The 18,057-nt window shown below is 39.5% G+C and overlaps 1 protein-coding gene across 1 annotated transcript in view; it reads left to right on the forward strand.

Annotated features, from left to right (window-relative positions):
* LOC104962752 (engulfment and cell motility protein 1-like) overlaps positions 1–18,057 on the forward strand; it is a 46,478-nt gene that overhangs the window by 24,564 nt on the left and 3,857 nt on the right. Inside the window, exons 2-7 of the mRNA XM_010791247.1 lie at positions 7,370–7,524; positions 13,003–13,043; positions 13,220–13,292; positions 13,394–13,444; positions 13,572–13,741; positions 16,713–16,748. Of these exons, the coding sequence (XP_010789549.1) occupies positions 7,447–7,524; positions 13,003–13,043; positions 13,220–13,292; positions 13,394–13,444; positions 13,572–13,741; positions 16,713–16,748 (449 nt within the window). The 5' untranslated portion in view covers positions 7,370–7,446. The remainder of the gene's footprint in view (positions 1–7,369; positions 7,525–13,002; positions 13,044–13,219; positions 13,293–13,393; positions 13,445–13,571; positions 13,742–16,712; positions 16,749–18,057) is intronic.

The following is an 18,057-nucleotide window of genomic DNA, read 5'->3' on the forward strand; positions in this document are numbered from 1 at the left end:
GGGGTTACCTTAGTTGGTTATTGGCTAAATGGTTACACAAGCCAAAAAAATCGTTATGACATCATGAAGTGGCCAAAATCTGATCAACTTATTTTTAGACAGGTTTTAATATAAATGGATCAGGACAAAAAGAGAGGAAATATTTTTTCCTGAAACTTTCAGAATCTCTTTACACAGAGGGGACACATGTTTATGTATAAAAGACATGAAAAAGTGAATTTTGCATAATAGGTGACCTTTAAGTACTTAAATACACGTTTGAGGTACATGTCCTTTACTTGAGTATTTCCATTTGATGCTACTTCATATTTCTACTCACTACATCTTAGCAGCAAATATTGTACTTTTTTTTACTCCTTTACATTTATTTGACAACATTAGTTACTTTTACAGGTTCATATTAATAATACAGGCATCAAATTATAACTGATACATTAGAATGTACTATTACAGATACCCGGCAGTAAAAAGTTATTGCTATTTATTTTCAAACTGAAAAATTACAATCGTAGACACATTAATGCATTACTAATTATAAGCAAGTGGTATAATATATATTTTTCGGAAAATGGCAACTTTGGATAATAAGTGAGATGTGGTATTTTAAGTATATGTTGCTGCATATATTGTACTATACTTCAAGAAATATTTTGAATCAGGGTTTCCCACACATAGACTATACTTGGGTGCCCGCCCAGGTATATTAACGGCCGTATATTTTGCGACCCATTTAGGTTGTTTTTTTGTTTGTTTTTTTAATAATATATATATATATATTTTTTTTTTTTGTCCACCACCACTTAAAATCACATGGATAGGTTCCTAAATACATTTACCTTTTAAAAAAAAAAATAGTAACCCATGTTTATTTGTGGGTAGTAGATTTAAACTATAGGACTATCACTATGGGCCCTGCTGTACCTGTTCGCTCTGCCATGACGTGAAGGGTCTGCTAACAACGACCCACAGAAAGGTTAATGTTAATGTTGGTTGCACGTCCACAAAGGGCAACATCACCTCAAACCCCCCCCCCAAGTATATTTCAGATCTGTGGGAAACACTGTGAATGCATGATGTTTACTTGAAGCACAGTATTTCCACACTGAGGTATTATGACTTTTACATTAAGTATAAAATCCGAGTACTTCTTCCACCACTGGTTATCAGTTCAATGCAAAGCCTGAGGTCAGGTAAAAATCACCTGAACTGTAAATGCTGCAAAGATTAGGATTAACGGTTTAGTAGACGTGTTCAGAGGTGTTTTATATACTGTAAAGTGTGGGCTGAGGCTGTGCTGCTTGGTCTCACTGAAAACTGCTGCCTCATGTTATCTCACATCATTAGGGTTCATTGTAAAAGGTCCCAGGAGGAGCTGCCAGCAAAGGATGTGCTTTACTTAGACTTAGCACCCCCTTGATATTTATGCCCCCGTCTCCCTCTATCTCTCTCTATATTCTTTCTCTCTTTCCAATGTCTCCACCAGCGAGGCCTTAACAAGTTAATCACACTTCAAAGAGTGTACAGAAAACTTTTATTTTATTTACCGTGTTATGCCGGGGTTTTTAATGAAAGTTCTTTGAGCGTGGTTTATGCTATTTTAAAGTGGTGGTGATGAAGTATTCTTTAGCAGAACTGGACAAGTAATGAAGCAAATAAATTGCAAAGTCACAGAGTTAAAAAGCAGAAAATGATTGTACTACATGTACATCAAGAGTTACTCTTTAAGTCCCTTCTAGTACCGTTTAGGCAGTGTTATACATGACTTTCTAACTTTTGCTGATCTTTTTCTTTTTCTCTTTTTTCTTCACTTGTTCTGCTTTGCCTTTATCCTCCTCTGTCCATCTGCCTTGTATTTTGAAATCATCCCGTGTTTATTCAGTTTCTCTTAATCTACCTTTTGAAGTCATTATTTCATGTTGACTCTTTCCTTCTGTCATCCTTTAATCTCTATACTTATCACTCTCTTCCTCCCTCTCTGTCTCCTCATGTTGTCTTCCTCTCCTTCATGGCTCCATCTCCTCTCTTTCTCCTTTTCCTCCCTCCTCCCTTCACAGACGGTGTGACCCTCACATTACATGTTATGAATTATTGAGCTGAAACCCGGCACTCTTCTGCTGCCCAACAAATCACAGGCCTTCTCTCTTTTTCTGTTTCCTCTCCTCTTACCTTTTTTATTGATGGTTTTGTTCCCTCAATTACGACCTCTGGCACCATATCAGATCACAGGGTAACGTGAGATTTCGCCTTTTTCCTACTCTTTTGTGGCTAATCTTGAAGAATTACGGCTCATACCTCTCTGGTTTCGGCAGGTGGGCGCGTGCTTGAGGACAGATTAACTGCACACACACATTCACAGATTTCAATATGTGCTGGAGTGCAGCCCAGTTAGATGAGTGCTATTGGTTTTGGCAGCACATTAGTGCAAACAGGACATTAGGGCAATTAAAACAATGAAAGAATTGTAAATGTGTGTGATATAAGTGGGGCGAAAATGGCCTGTTTAATGGCCCTGTTTATGTTTTGTGGTCAAACTCTGCAAATAGTATTTACTGAGGAGAAAGAGACTTGGCAGGAAATGGAGAAATATCAGATGGAGTAGACAAAAAAAATAAACAGTGGAAAAGAGGAGAGGAAATAAAGGAAGTGTGGACAGAAAAGGTTCTTCTGAAAAAAACAGGGGCTCTGTGTCCTATCAGCCTGAGTGTAAAATAAACACACACTCACACAACTGAACCAGGTTGCTGCAGATCACCTGCTCTTACATAATGAGCTTTGACAGCAGCAAGCTCGATAACAAAGTTCCATTTACACCGTAAGGAGGCTGTGAGGAGATGCCACAGTCACAGATTGGGAATTGATACACGGCCACCCACGCTATAGTAAACACTCATGATGACTTACATAGGATATTGAGACAAACACAGACACCTGAGAAACATGTGTTGTTTGCTCTGAAATGGTTCCCTGGAGCAGTGTGTGTCGATCACAGGAAAACATGTTGATGAAATTAGCATTTTCAGCCCTGCTCGTGGTGTGTTGAGCCGCTGTGTCTCTCAATTACATTTGAGCTCATTTTTAAGGGGTGTGTGTGTGTGTGTGTGTGTGTGTGTGTGTGTGTGTGTGTGTGTGTGTGTGTGTGTGTGTGTGTGTGTGTGTGTGTGTGTGTGTGTGTGTGTGTGTGTGTGTGTGTGTGTGTGTGTGTGTGTGTGTGTGTGTGTGTGTGTGTGTGTGTGTGTGTGTGTGTGTGTGTGTGTGTGTGTGTGTGTGTGTGTGTGTGTGTGTGTGTGTCGTGTGTCGTGTGTGTAGTCGTGTGTAGTGTAGTGTAGTACGTGTAGTGTCGTGTGTGTGTAGTGTGTGTGTGTGTGTGTGTGTGTGTGTGTGTGTGTGTGTGTGTGTGTGTGTGTGTGTGTGTGTGTGTGTGTGTGTGTGTGTGTGTGTGTGTGTGTGTGTGTGTGTGTGTGTGTGTGTGTGTGTGTGTGTGTGTGTGTGTGTGTGTGTGTGTGTGTGTGTGTGTGAGAGAGATCAATAAGCCTCAAGGCTGTCCATCTCTGAGTCATCTGAAGTTCTCGGAAGATGATGACAAGGTGCTCGGAATACACACACACACACACACACACACAGGCTTTCCTTGAAACAAGACAAATCCTCAGTCAGAAGGTTAGTCGTATATTTTGACCCACAGAGAAACTTTATGATCTCAATTGTCAAATATAATTTGGGTTTAGTACATCTTGGGTAGCGATGTACAAATTGTGATATCATCAGAGGTTTAATTGTGTTAATTTATTTAACAACCTTGTAATATAGCCTTTTTTAAGTCTTCTTTAATAATGTTTCAAAAGCCTTTGTAGACTGCTATACAACTACCTATTGCCTTCTAAATACTAATATATACTACAAACACCTCCACCTTATTGCAGCTCAGTCTATTTATTGTATTATCTTATATGTGAGACTCAGTTTTGAGATACATTTTTCGTGTGCCTTTGCTTTTTCTTCCCAATTGCTTTGGCTAACCCGGTTGTGTCTTTAAAATCGCTCTGAAAGTGTTTGTGCTCATTTTTCTTGACACCAAGTCAATTAAGACCATTTTAGCAAGGTTGTCATAAACAAAAATTATTCCTAGGTTATTTTTTCCGGGTTGAAACAAGACAGTCTAAATCCATGCTGGCATGTCTGTGAGGCTGTACGAATACCATTATTTTCTAATAAGCATCAGACACAGAGTAACAGCTGAGGCTAATGAGACGCCACCAGACAAGCTGTGTATATTTCATCGTGAGGGAGACATGAATGTCTGTTGCAATTTTCTCAACAATCAATACAAAAACATTGAAGCATTACACATAAAACCACTAATGTGAACCTCATGGTGGCACTAGTTGGGGAATCAGAGGAACAGCAAAGTATTACAATTCATCCTAAGGCTTCCTTGAATGTATGTAAAAGAATTTCATAGCAATCCATCCAATAGCAGTTCAGATAGAGATAAATAAGACTGCATGGTTAAGAGTCCAGTGGCAGCTTTCCAGCTTACACCAACTCGACTGCCTCTCCATGTGTTCAGTCAGTATGTGGATGAGTGATAACGTTTGCATAGATGACTAACATGCTGTTGTAGAATATAGCTGAATGAATCACTCATTCACACATCATGTGCGTATGTACGGCAAAGTCTTGTGAGGAACATTTTGTATTCTTACACAGAGTAAATTATGTTGCTGCTGGTATTCAGTCTGTTAAGTGTTATGTGTGCAGGAATGTGCTGATCCAGATGTTTTTATTCATCTGTCTGTTTTATTTAAGTTTTGTTCACTCCACATCCTATTCACAACCTTCACTTCTGAGAATGGTGACCACAAGTTATATTTATCTGCATTAGGGTTGCAGCGGATAGGCAGAGGGAAAGGGAAGCAGAGAGACAGCTGTATGCACTGAAGTGTCTCTCAAAGTATTTAGCATATGTTATTGAACCACTCTAATGTTCAATGATCATACCCTGTCATATTTCAATGCTTTAAAACTCCAGGGAGACGGGTGGATTGAGTCATATTTGGGGAGTTGTGACAAACGTGACTTGATTATGACACACGCTTCTGAAAGAAAGATGCATCCACACATCTTGAGCTATTGATGCAGCGGCTGCCATGGCAACGGGCCCCTTGAATAAAGGCTATGTGGATCATTATGGGGTGACTCAAACACACACCATGCCCGGCCAGTCTCGTTACGTAAAAATCCTTAGATTGATACATGCTCATCAAAAGCACACGCATGCTTACACATACTCTCTCTGTGTGTTTATATCCACTGTTCAGACATTCACACACACAAACAGCTGTGGTCAGTGTTAGTGCACACACACATTTTATGAATCACTATTCAGCCTGTGTTTATGCACATGACACTCACACTAGTCTGCTCAATAGCTTTCTCCCAAGAGTTACTCGGAGCCATGTCTTAATGCATAATGGATTGAAATTAAATATGTAAACAGGCTTCTAAACCAGGAACTAGGATGATCCAAGCTTTCTAAACAGGCTAGAAGGCAAATTATTGATGCCATCCTCAGTCCGTTTTGAAGGGTATATAGGGTACATTTTCCACTTGATAACTGTCTGCTGGTGGGTTTCATTAGAACCCCTGCAAGCACACAGAAGTGGCTTTACCCAGCTTCCCCTGCGAGGCTTTATAACTGGCTTATTTTGGAAAGCCACAGGGTTTCAGGTAGAGTCTCCTGCCTGTTCCTCTGTTAGATATCACAGGAGCCAGGGCGGTACAAGTTGAATATTTTTTGTGTGTGTGTTTGCTTTAAAGAGATATGAGTGTTTGCGTGCTTGTTGCTATGCGAATGTAGGGTGGTTGCAAGTGCAGATTTAGATTTCTGTTTGTGAATTTCAGTTGCATTTTTACACGTACAAATATTTAAGTACCTTTTTTAATTTCTTCTGTCCCTTTGTACCTCACTGGGAAATGAATGTGAAACAAATTCTCTTCTTCACTCTGACCCTTGTCCTCCTTGTCTTCTCCTTTTGAAAATGTTCCTAGAATTTGTATTACTGGTTTTAAAAGACTGATTTAAAGTTTTTATCATAAAGAGGAGGAATTTGATTGGGAAATGTAATGGTGCCATCATTTCTATATGACTTCAAAGTCGTTTATGCCACCATTTATTTTTAAATATTGCTCGATGTCGCACAATATAATATATCTGTGTCATGCTCATATATATTGGTCCGAACATTCACTCCAAAGCTAAGCCTAGTCATCCAGATAATGAATAGGCAATTTACTCAGAGTTGTCAAAGCTTATCCAAAACCGCAGAAGAGAAGAGTACAGGCAGGAAAGCAACAATTAAAGCAGGTTTTTGTACATATTTGTATTCCTCTTTTTCATGGAGAGCACAAAAACAACACTTGAAAGTATTTGTGTAATTTCTTGCTGCAACATTACTTCAGTAAAAGAGAGATAGAGCAGCGATATCTCCCAAACTGCAGGGATTTAAAGGAGTCGCATATTTTATTCTGGAAGTCATAAAATGCTACTGGGTGGTTTCTGTCTTTCTGTTGCGTTTAAATGACTGAATTAGGGCAAGGTCCCAGCGAGACAAAGTAGATATTTAAAAAAAAACTGTAACTTTACGATTCACTCACCTGCTGTGACCTCATTAGCAGTTAAACTTTGATTTGAATTAAGCTCTTGAGTGTATCTGCCCCACCGGCTCGTTCTGTGTCAACAACTGCAAATTAAATTAGGTTACTGCTGGAAAGAAGTCGATTGAGAGGACAAATAACACCAGTTTGTTTGCTTTAGTTTGCATAAGTAGGTTGGATGTTGAGCTGTGTATTTGAATATGATTTTTTTGAAGGGCTTAGTTTTTAAGGTCAACCGTGACACAAACACGAGAGCGTGTTCTAGCTGAGGTCTAGAGATGGCAGGTAATGAATGTGTGGTTTATATAGCACTTTATATAGACCCTTATGCGTTACAGCCGAGAAACCTTCCCTCAGATGCTCCTGATAATGTGAGAAGCCTTTGTGTGTGAATGTGTGTCCGTACCCATAAGAGTAAAGTGGTGAAAGTAGGTCAATTTGCTGATTTTCTCTGAAGCTTTAAATGTTTGAGCTGCTTCTGCTAAATCAGTTACTGTGGAGTATCTGCAGAGTGCTTCACTGTACCCATGCATTATGTATTTTTCAGCATTGTTCTTGTTGACCTTTCTCCATAGTCATATATAATACTCTTCGTATTTGGAGGATGCTAATGCAAACAAACACCTGAAGTAACCAGAGTTCTTGACTAATGTGCCCCATTTTCTGTCTCTTCCCTCTCGTCTCTCTTTCCTTCTCCTTCACTCTTGTCCTGCAGGTTTGGATGAGCTTCCTCCAGCAGCAGTGACAGAGGTGTGAGTAAGAGAGACCGAAAACCCCCATCCCCCCTCAGCCATGCCGCCGCCGGCAGACATCGTGAAGGTGGCCATTGAATGGCCAGGGGCCTTCCCCAAGCTCATGGAGATAGACCAGGTAGGTGTCTGAGCACACAAACAACTTAGTACTATAGTGTGTGTGTGTGTGTGTGTGTGTGTGTGTGTGTGTGTGTGTGTGTGTGTGTGTGTGTGTGTGTGTGTGTGTGTGTGTGTGTGTGTGTGTGTGTGTGTGTGGGGGGAGAGAGAGAGATATCTTTGTTCCTAGCAATTACACTAATTACCAAAAGGAAAAGCCTTAATTAAAGATGTTTAACAGTCGCCACAGCTTTGACATCACTTTACAGAATAATGCTTTATAATTGATGGCTTTCATCTTACACCATAAATTAAGGCCTATATTATTAAATGTTTAGTTCATTTTTGTGTCTCAGCAGTATAATGCCCGTTCTACGTTGGTCATTATCAGGGTAGAAAGATCTATCGGATAGGTGCACGTAGATAAAAGATCAGTTGTGGCAAAATACTTGGAAGTGTTTAGCTTGGACGCTAACAAATCTCTCATGAAAGGACTTTAAACAACACCTCTAGATGGCATGTTTGACATTTAAAGCTGCCCTCGAGTGCTGCTTTCATTCGTTAAAATGACACCGGTTTGAGAAGATTGCATTGGCTTTAGTTTATGAATTTTATAATGACTAAAATAAATGTTTAAATATTTTGTCTGGCTGTGTGCAGACGGCAGCTTACAGAAAACTCCCTAACTAAGGATCATTTGAAAAGGCACCTCTCTCTGCAACACACTGTACAACGGCAGATGTGTTTTGTGTAGTTAAACAATACAAACAAAGCGTGGTGTTTGTTGTTTTTTGAGGATATTTCCAGCTTATGGCTTTGCATCTATTACAGATAAATCTTCAAATTTTTTTGGATATGACATTTATATTTAACGCTCATGAAAACAATATTTCTGATTCGGCATTTCCAGTATATAAAGCAACTAAGTAGTTCATAACAACAGGTACCTGTAAGCTGTAATGAAATGTGTATTTAACAGGCTTCAGAATGATTAGGCTACCCATAAAGACTTTACTAAGTGTAGATAATGTATCTGAGTTTTAACTTTTACCTATGTGTAACTTCAGTTAAAAAGCCATACTTTATTAAAATGATTGAGAAACACTGCATTTAAAAAAAGAAAATCAAATTTCACTGATTTACATAACAAGGCTGCTGTAGATCACGGTGAAAATGATTGACTTTAACATTTTCAACACTACCATTAATATATAGTTGAAAAGAAATGCAATACCCCAATTTCATAATGATGCCAATTGCCTGATCAGAGGCTTTGAGTGTGTATGCCAGCACACACAGAAAAAGGGTGCATTAAATTTCAGAGATCATCAGCGTCTCTCAAACAGTGGTTGACACGTTAACAAAATAATTAACCCAAACAATGTTTACCTTGTGCTCGGGGATATGTTTACTCTTAAAGTGTGTGTGTGTGTGTGTGTGTTGTCTGTGTGTTTGCTCCTCTGCAGTGTGTGTGTGTGTGTTTGTGTGTGTGTTTGTGTGTGTGTCCATAAAACACTGCATCTCTCGAAATACCTTCAATACCCCATGGGCATGAAAGTATGACATTTGAGTTTGGATGCTGGGAAATTGGTATAAGTGCAGGCAATTGTAATAAGCATTTTAATGTTATTGTTTTTTAGAAATGTAATAGAGAGCAGGTAGAGGAAAAGGTGAGCTGATGTCTGTCGGTTGAGAATATATAAGCAGGACAATTCCAAGGAAAAACAATGTTCAGTGTATCCAGAGTTTACTGTGGCCATATAATGAAACTAAGTCCAGTTTTTCACTCGGTTTGTACCTCTGCTTTGTTCTCCACCAACTTTGCAGGGAAATATCTTAGCTTCTAAATGCTCAGCTATATTAAACAGCTAATCGCTTACTTTGTTGTCTGCTGTGATGCTGAGCAGGCTAGGATACAGTGGGTTTATTAGAGCTTTTTGAATGCATTCAGACGACAATAGAGGGTGATTAGAGTGACTCAAAACAATAACGTTACATCTGAAAATTGAAAAGGATGAGCTGTTAGAAGCTGAAAGGCTGTGTAGAGCTGACAGGAACTGAACAATCAGATACAAATGATCTAGAGGCTCATTATTCATTGTGATCATCTGTCAAATATAAGTTGTTTTACTGCTGAACATGCTTTAGTCGCTAAATCAGTCAAAAACAAAACTTGTTAAGAAACCCAAAATGAGATTTAATTATTGAATTCCTGATGGACATTGCTGGGAATTGTTTGTGCATACTTTTTGAATCTAGAAGGAAATAAATCCGTTCAAGAAGTTCAAAACAAAATGCATCCTTGTGTGTCGTAATGGTTTGAATGTCTGTTGTGACAATGCTGCCATCAGTCATTGGTACTAGCTGGTGAAGTGTGAGTGTTGTGCAACTGAAGGAAGTGTACTTGTTATCCTTCCACTAACAAAGAGACTCTGTGTCAGATAACAGGAGCTTAGGAGCTCATAGATGGTAAAAAAAAAACCTTAATATAAGTTGAATTCAATATATAATACACACAAACAAACATACACATGTTTTCCAACGCACAAGGTGAATACTCCTTACTTTGTGGGTTGCAGTAGTAGTGAGGAAGATGTTGTGGGAGTGCAAACAGGGCAGTAGGAAAGACGAGTAGAGGGAAAGTGGAGGTGCTGAAACTCCTGGATGATAAAAGCGTTGGTAAAGTCCTCAGAGGTGAAAAGATGAACATAAATGAATTAAGGTTAAAGGCGGGGTAGGTCATTTTGATGGAAGGCTGACAGGCAGGTAGGCCATCCAGTTATTTTAGCCGGGCCGGCTCAGATGATTGGTCGTGCTTTTTACACTGATGACATTTTTTTATGTATTTATTGTCAAAGCATTTAATGTATTCATTGCTATCGGGATGTTAAGAGCATTGCATGGAATATAACAAGAAGTGTTTCTGAAGTGAATTACCTACCCTACCTTTAATGCTAGATTTAAATTCAACTAAATGATTTTTTAGCTAAAACAGGCTGTGTATGATGATGTTGATATTTTGAATCCATCTTAAACAAACACATCTCTGTTGAGGTTTAATTTAGGAGTAAAGGACCTTTTCAAAAGAGACTTACACACAAACAAGAAGAACAAATATTCGAACGTACAGCTGAAACACTTACAAATAGCAACAAAAAGCTCATCCGATAGTAATTGTTTGAGAATACAATTTGATAGAAGAGTACATATGAAAGGGCCTCACATGGAAAGAGATTTAAGGTTAGCACAAGTAATACAGAAGCAAGACATTAAACTAATTTAAGTGAAATGTTTTCCTAATAACTTCTACAAGTTTTGCACATGTGCTAATATTGTATTAAATAAAGAAATATATATTTATAATTAATAGCCACATAATTGCCAAAATTAACCGCCCCAAATGTATATGTATTAGTTTATTAATAATACAGTTCAAAAAGCTTGGGAAAAGCTTTGATCGTGTATGAGAGAAGGGATTGCTCCAAGCCAAGCACAAGTGGTTTAACGTCTTTAAAAATATTGCAAACCTTTGCGCTTTCTTTGATGATGGAGCATTTTTATAATTTGCTATCAAGAAAGCTGAAGCAGATCCATGACGTACCGATCATTTGCTGTAAAAATCTAGATTAATGATGTTCCTACACGTTTGTGTGGCATACTGTATTGCATCGTGTACATTTGTGATTTTATCGATATTTTATCGTCAGAGAGTTTTCAGGACATACCAATGCATTGTTATTGAACATGAAAAATGTCCTAAATTAGCTTGTTTAAACCCGTCCATGCGTGTGTGTATTCACTGCAGTCTAACTGTATACTGTAGCTCCCAGAGAGCCTGAGGACGACAGCAGTGGCGAGCGAGCGGAGACTAAGTTAATACTGTATGCCATTATGCACACACACTGCTTATATTTGTTGCCTCACCTCTCCATATGTACTTTGCTTGCTCTTAATTTTCCTTTAATCCGTCGCTCTCTGTGTTCAGCAACCACTCTCCTGCTCTCACTAACAATTATCATCCACTCTCCGGCTTCCTGTGTTTGTTGTTGTTTTCCTTTCATCTCATTCAGTTTGCATATTTCTCACTTTTCTTATCTTTTGTTCACATAAACCCCCTCCCTCCTCTTCTGTCCCCCCTCTGCCTTTGTTCCCCTGCCATATACTGTGTGCCCATCATCCTGCCACCACTCTCTTCCCTCTGTACATCTTCATCACTTCAGCTTTTGTTCTTTTGAAGAAGCCTCTTCTGGGTAATTCCCAGAGACACAACAACACAATCACACGGACATTCATGATGTTTCATACACTGTGACTGCATACAGATGCTAACTTATTTTCTCTGTGTGTTTGGTAGTGTGCGTATTTGTAGCTGTGTGAGTTTGTGCACACACTTGTGACTTTAGAAAAGCTTATGTTCCGCACATTGGGAGACCCTTACCCATCTTTCCAGAGATTGAGCATCGCACATTCACAACAACTCACCAAGGACAGAATAGAGAGAAAACTATCTAGTACGGGTCAAGCTCCTCAATTGCTGGATTTCCCATAATTTAACTCCGACCTGGAGGATCTTAAGCAAACCTCTTAAACCCACCTCGAGGGGAAGAGGAGTGAGGAGGTTTCTGGAGGAGCTTGGAGCAAGGAAACCCCAGTGTACCCTACAAATAAGTTTTTTCCATCGCTTGGCGTATGAATGTCTTCCCTCCACATGTGACACAAAGCTGCAGCACGTCATTAGAAACTTATGTTGCTTAAAACTGATGCTGTCAAAATAGATTTCCCATTTGGCAGATTTGGCTTCCTCTCCTCTCCGTGAGGGAAGCAAGGAGGAAGTTAACTTAATGAAAAGCACCCATTGCGACATTTGGGCAGTATAAGTGAGAACATCATTATACAAAATGTCAAAACGATTTACTTTAATACCTAAACATGTGTATCGCATTGGCAAGGACATCAAAAATGATTAAACATAACCAGCCTTACCATAGTTGACTCAATAAGATGCAAAATAGTCCAAAATACAGTGTTTCATAGAATAGATTATTGATTATCCTGTGGACGTTCTTCTGAAGACACTGCTTTATTTCTTAAGTATGTTGCGCTGTTGGAGGAGCCTAGGACTTGAGCTTTTTGTTGCCAAAAATATGGTGTAGCTATTGTGCAACTGAGCGAAGAAGGGACACGAAGGGAAGGGAAGTAAAGTCAAAAAGCCTCTATCTTGAACTTATTGTAGAAAAGTACTGTGAGTGAAGCCTCTTGGTTGCTGTCGACCTCTGTGGAGCAGAGTGTCACAGCCGCTGATCTGGAAAGAGCTTCACATCCAATGAAACACAGACATGGTCACTGATCCCACATCAGAAGTCGGACGGTTAAACACAGGCTCCTGAACGCCAGCCTCTCATTGTGCCAGTCCTGTAATATAAAAATAATTACAGCGGACTCTGACTTGAATACTGTTTTAGAAACTGTGGACTAAATGTAGTTTTGCCTTTCCCCACAGAAAAAGCCTCTCTCAGCCATCATTAAAGAAGTGTGTGAGGGGTAAGTGTGCATGCCTTTTGAATTTGAAAGTAATTCGCCTAAGGCTTCTTACAAAACCCTTCTTTCTGGATTTCCATAAATAAATCCTATTAGCTGTATTTTACACAAGATGTTCTCCACATTTAATACCAATTATGCGAATGGTTTTTCCCCCCTCTCCACTGAATGGCTTTTAGGTGGTCCCTGGGGAACCATGAAAACTTTGCTCTGCAGATTGCTGATGCCACAAATTTCTACATCACAGAAAAGGTTTGGTTATCTGTTTTAACTCTAGCCAGCAGTATCCGAGGTAAGAGAAAAACGTGCCTCAGGTGTTCACTTACCTCTTTTATCTTGGTTAATCTTCACAGAATCGCAATGACATAAAGAATGGATCTATTCTGCGCTTGACCACCTCTCCTGTAAGTTCATTTCTTAGAATACTGTCCTTTTTGAGTAAGACTCTGCTGAAGGGAGAAACCTCTTTTAATTGTAACCATCCCAGGGTATTTTTAAATGCATGTCCCCCCTCACATTGTCCCATTTTAGTACCAGACTGCAGTCCAGCTTCACGAACGGATCCAGTCTACCAGCATGGACGCCAAGCTGGAGTCTCTGAAGGACCTGGCCAACGCCTCGAGGGACATTACCTTCGCTCAAGAGTTCATCAACCTGGACGGCATCTCCCTGCTCACTCAGATGGTGGAGAGTGGGACAGAGTGAGTCAATGTTCTATCTCTATCTCTTTCGATGATATCGATTTACTCCACTGTAGTGGTTTTCTCACCCTCACACCATTTCTCATTCCTCTTTGTGTCATGAGTGTCATAGAGATATATGGAACACTTTGAAGAATATAGATTTACAGTGGGAGCTCTGCTCATGATTTCTCATCCAATCTGGCTTTCTGGAGTTATTGTCCATTTCTTGGTAATCATTAGTTTGAAGAGTATCCCACCCATACAGCTCTAAGGCCAGGATGAGTTCTTTGGAGTTGCACTGTGCATTCTGATTGGTTAAGCTCAAACGCATCTGATTGACTTGTCAAATCATCCTATTAATCATTCTAGATCTATTCATTTGCATCATGGGTTACAGCTGGCCCTTTGTAGAATTGATGGTAGATCAGCATGCTGTAGTGTTTGAAAACAATACTGGATAGACGTGTCATTTCCAAGCTGTGTCTGTGTTGCTTGAAGTCATCTTGTTTCCATTGTTCCCCTTGTGACTGTCTAGCTGCTGAAAAGAAAACTGCTGCTGTGCAATCACTGATAGAAAGCATCCTGTACACATTACTTCAATGCCTTAGAGTAAAAATACATGTTGTTTTGTGAGATATCAAACCAAACGGGAGAACAACACTGAGATTTCTTTCAATCTTGTTGATGTCGTCTTCCCTATCAACAATATATACCGGCATTAGTTGTATCATGAAAACACAAGGAGTCTGACCTGACCATTCACAGTTCTCTCTGTCTTTATGTAAAATCTTTTTTGAAGAGGCAAAATGTAGTTGCGTACAGTTGAGCGTACTGCTAATCCACAGAGAAAAAGAGAAGAATTGGCTTGTGAAGAACATGCCTAAGGGCTCCTTTTTTTACTTTTTGACAATGATGGTGATATTTAACCACTGACTGAGAACAGAGCACTGGTTTTTGACTGTTCAGCAGATCCAAAAAGTGTGTGTGTGTGTGTGTTGCGAGTGGGGTGCCCTGGAGACTGTCTCAAATGAAGGTTAAAGTGAGGACATTTTTCGCTGAGGTGGAATTTCTCATCCATGATGCCAGTGGGAGGTGTGTGTTTGTGTGTGTTTGTGTGTGTTTGTGTTTGTGTGTGTCTCTTAGCAAACTGTGATTGCGAGGCTCCAGCCACAGTGAAAGCCCAGAGGATAGCTACAGTCGGAGTGCAAACGTGCAGACATACGGTGCATACTGGCAGGGAGGGCGGCAGCCTGAGACGCTCTCGTTTTCTGCCTCATGCGACTTTCATTATTCATCCCTTTTGCCCCAGCGAGAGACGAAATAGATTGAAGAAATGTTTGCTTGCATAATGAGTCGGCTCTAAGACACACTCGAGTTGTAAACTAACACTCACACGAGGTCAAGCACGCCCTTACTCATGCACACCAGAAAAACCCAAACACTTGAGTTCAAGACACAAGCACACACTGAGACCTTTACGGGGCTCTGCAAAGCTCTGCAAACTATTATTTGTGCTGGATTCTTCACGTGAACAAACCTCCAATGAAACCAAAATGATTCGTCCTTTCATGCGCCTTATCTTTTTGTACTGTATGTGCTTCGAAGCTCAAATAACAATCAGATATTTAACATCTCCTCTACAACAGCAACCACTTAACAGTTTCTCTGTATGACACGGCTTACATTACACTCACTTTGACAATTTGACTGGAAATCATTGAAGCCTTCTCCTCTTTTTGCAAATAATGTTCGAATTAGAAAATATTTGACCCTCGTTTGATCTTACTGCCAGGAGCCACCACAGCAGCACTGATGTTGACTCCACTCTTCATCTGGCTCTTTCATCAAGTATATTTTTATGTAGATTACCATCACATCAGTTATTCAGCACTGGAGAGTTTTATAGTGGTGTGTCTGTGTGTTTGTGTGTGTGTGTGTGAGTGAGTGATGAGTGATGAGTGAGTGAGAGAGAGAGAGAGAGAGAGAGAGAGAGAGAGGCTTTGCTGCATTTCCATCTCAACAGAAGGAGCTTATGAAACAGACATGCAGATAGGTATCAGTGTCTGACACACACAAGAACACACACACTCATTAGTGTGCCTGCCAACCAACTTGGTGAACTGTAATTATTCAAGAGGCTCAGTCCTGGAGACTCTCGAGGGCAGAGCGGTGCTGTGATCGAGTGCTTCTGCCAGAGATGTTGTACTTTATTCATGTGGAAATGAGCTGGCACACTGCAGCCCGTTGCCCACAGAAGCAACACCAGTGAAGGGCAGATATCGCCCTCTACTGACTGGAACATGAAACATTTAAAGCTTTGACTTTATGTGATTAGGATGTACAGTGCAACTTCAACTAGCTTATGAACAGTGTAAGTAATGGGAAGAGGGATTTTAGTAGAGTTTTTCGGTCTACTTAAATAAAATAAGAGAACCTTTTCTGATTCCCACTAATTATATATTTTCGTGCAATGTCTCTGAGAGTTCTGCTCCCACGCAAATACAAGGGAGGTTGATTTGCAATTGTATTTAGAGAAATCACATTTAAAAAAAGAATTGGCTGTCAAACATTTCATTGGAACTACTTTCTACTGAAGAAATAGTCCCTGGAAAGCCTGGGCTAAACAGAGTAACTAGGACACGCCACTGCATTGAGTTTTTTTATTTGGATGTGAAAGTAAAATTGCACAGCATTTCATTCATAACATAGTTTGTATCTTTACAGGTTTAATGAAAATGTTGTTTCATCATGTCTGTGCATTGTCTTCTCTACCGAAACACTGTGTGACAGGAAGGTTTGCAGCAAAACGTTTATGTTAAATTAAATATTGAGGTTGCTTCTGTCTGAATTTATACAATAAGTCATATGTTTTAGCAGTTTAACTTGACACCATGATTGTGTTGTCTTTCGATCCCTGCTGTGAGCTGGTTAATAGGTTTGAGTTGTTTGTTTTCCATCTTTAACACCAAAGTTTTTTAAATCTTTGCAGACGCTATCAGAAACTACAGAAGATAATGAAGCCCTGGTAAGCCCCGCCCCTTCCCCCCCCGGCCGGGTAACGTCATTGGCTCTGTGCTCTTCCTAACCTGCTGGCTGAGTCTGCATGGTTAAGACTCTAGCCCCAGTGCCTCATGGGAAATGATGTGTAACACTTTCTAAGGCTTCAATTTCCAAAGCAGTGTGTCCCTTTTTAATTCCTTGCATGTGGTTTTGGACAACCAACGACTTCCTAATTCTCCAACACAGACTAAAAGAAAGCCAAGATTTATTTCTAAAGACGTAAAGGAATAAGACATTAATTAAAACACTTTTTTTGTATTGATGGTTAAGTGCATATTGATCTATTATTACTTCTATCATAAATAAATCTTTATAAATCTTGGTATTCTTAAAAAAAGTGCTGGTCAAGGTGATGGGAATTTCTGTCATTCCTCTACTATTCTTACTTTCTCTTCAACATTATTAGCAAAAGCCTCCATGCCCATGGGAACATCATCCATGCATCAACAGGGTTCCCTGTATCCTCTTATGTCTTCAACTTCATAAAGCATTGTGTATTTAACTACAGTATGTCATCTAAATGCCGGGTACCATCTGCAAAAGTATTTTATACCTGTGGGTTACTAATTGAACTGTTCACTAATCACCTGCCATGCAGCACACTGACCCATAATGCTCTCTTTTCATCCACTGTTTAAATATCTCTATCCTGAAAACCTATTTTTACCATTTTCTTTAAATCATTTTTGTTTATTTTTCGTGGCTGAATCTCAAACTAACTTTACTTTTCTTTATGAAATATGAAACTTCATTCAGATTATTTCTTAATAAATTAAAGCCAAGATTTGTGTTATTAGGATGTAAGATATTATATATATATCACCTAATATCACCTCGACGCAATGCCAGTACTATAGTAAAGAAATATCTGGTTCATAAAGGAATAACAAACAAGAGCCTGCAGGATGTTGCTGCAATGCCAGTCTTAAGCAGTAGAGGTCAGTAATGTGAAACATAAAGGTGAAATCATAAAACTAGGAGTTTACAGCCACCGACCTAAACAGTTTCGTACCACAAAATAGCAGAATTAACTTTAATCTTTTCAGTTTACTATAAGTTGAGCAAGTATAAACCTATTATGATTGTTACATTTCTTCTCCTAGCAGTAACATGTCTTGGATTAAACATCTGTTAATGTGTTTCCCGCTTTGGCCTCCTGTGACTCTCACACAGTGATTTATTTCTCCTGATATTTGTGTAACTGCATGACTTCACTCTATAATGTAGCTTTCTGGTCCTGACTGACCTCCGCTCTGCGCTGCCCCCCCCCCCCC

The sequence above is a fragment of the Notothenia coriiceps genome, unplaced genomic scaffold, assembly GCF_000735185.1.
Source record: "Notothenia coriiceps isolate Sejong01 unplaced genomic scaffold, NC01 NC01_scaffold00035352, whole genome shotgun sequence".
NCBI classification, from domain to species: Eukaryota; Metazoa; Chordata; class Actinopteri; order Perciformes; family Nototheniidae; genus Notothenia; species Notothenia coriiceps.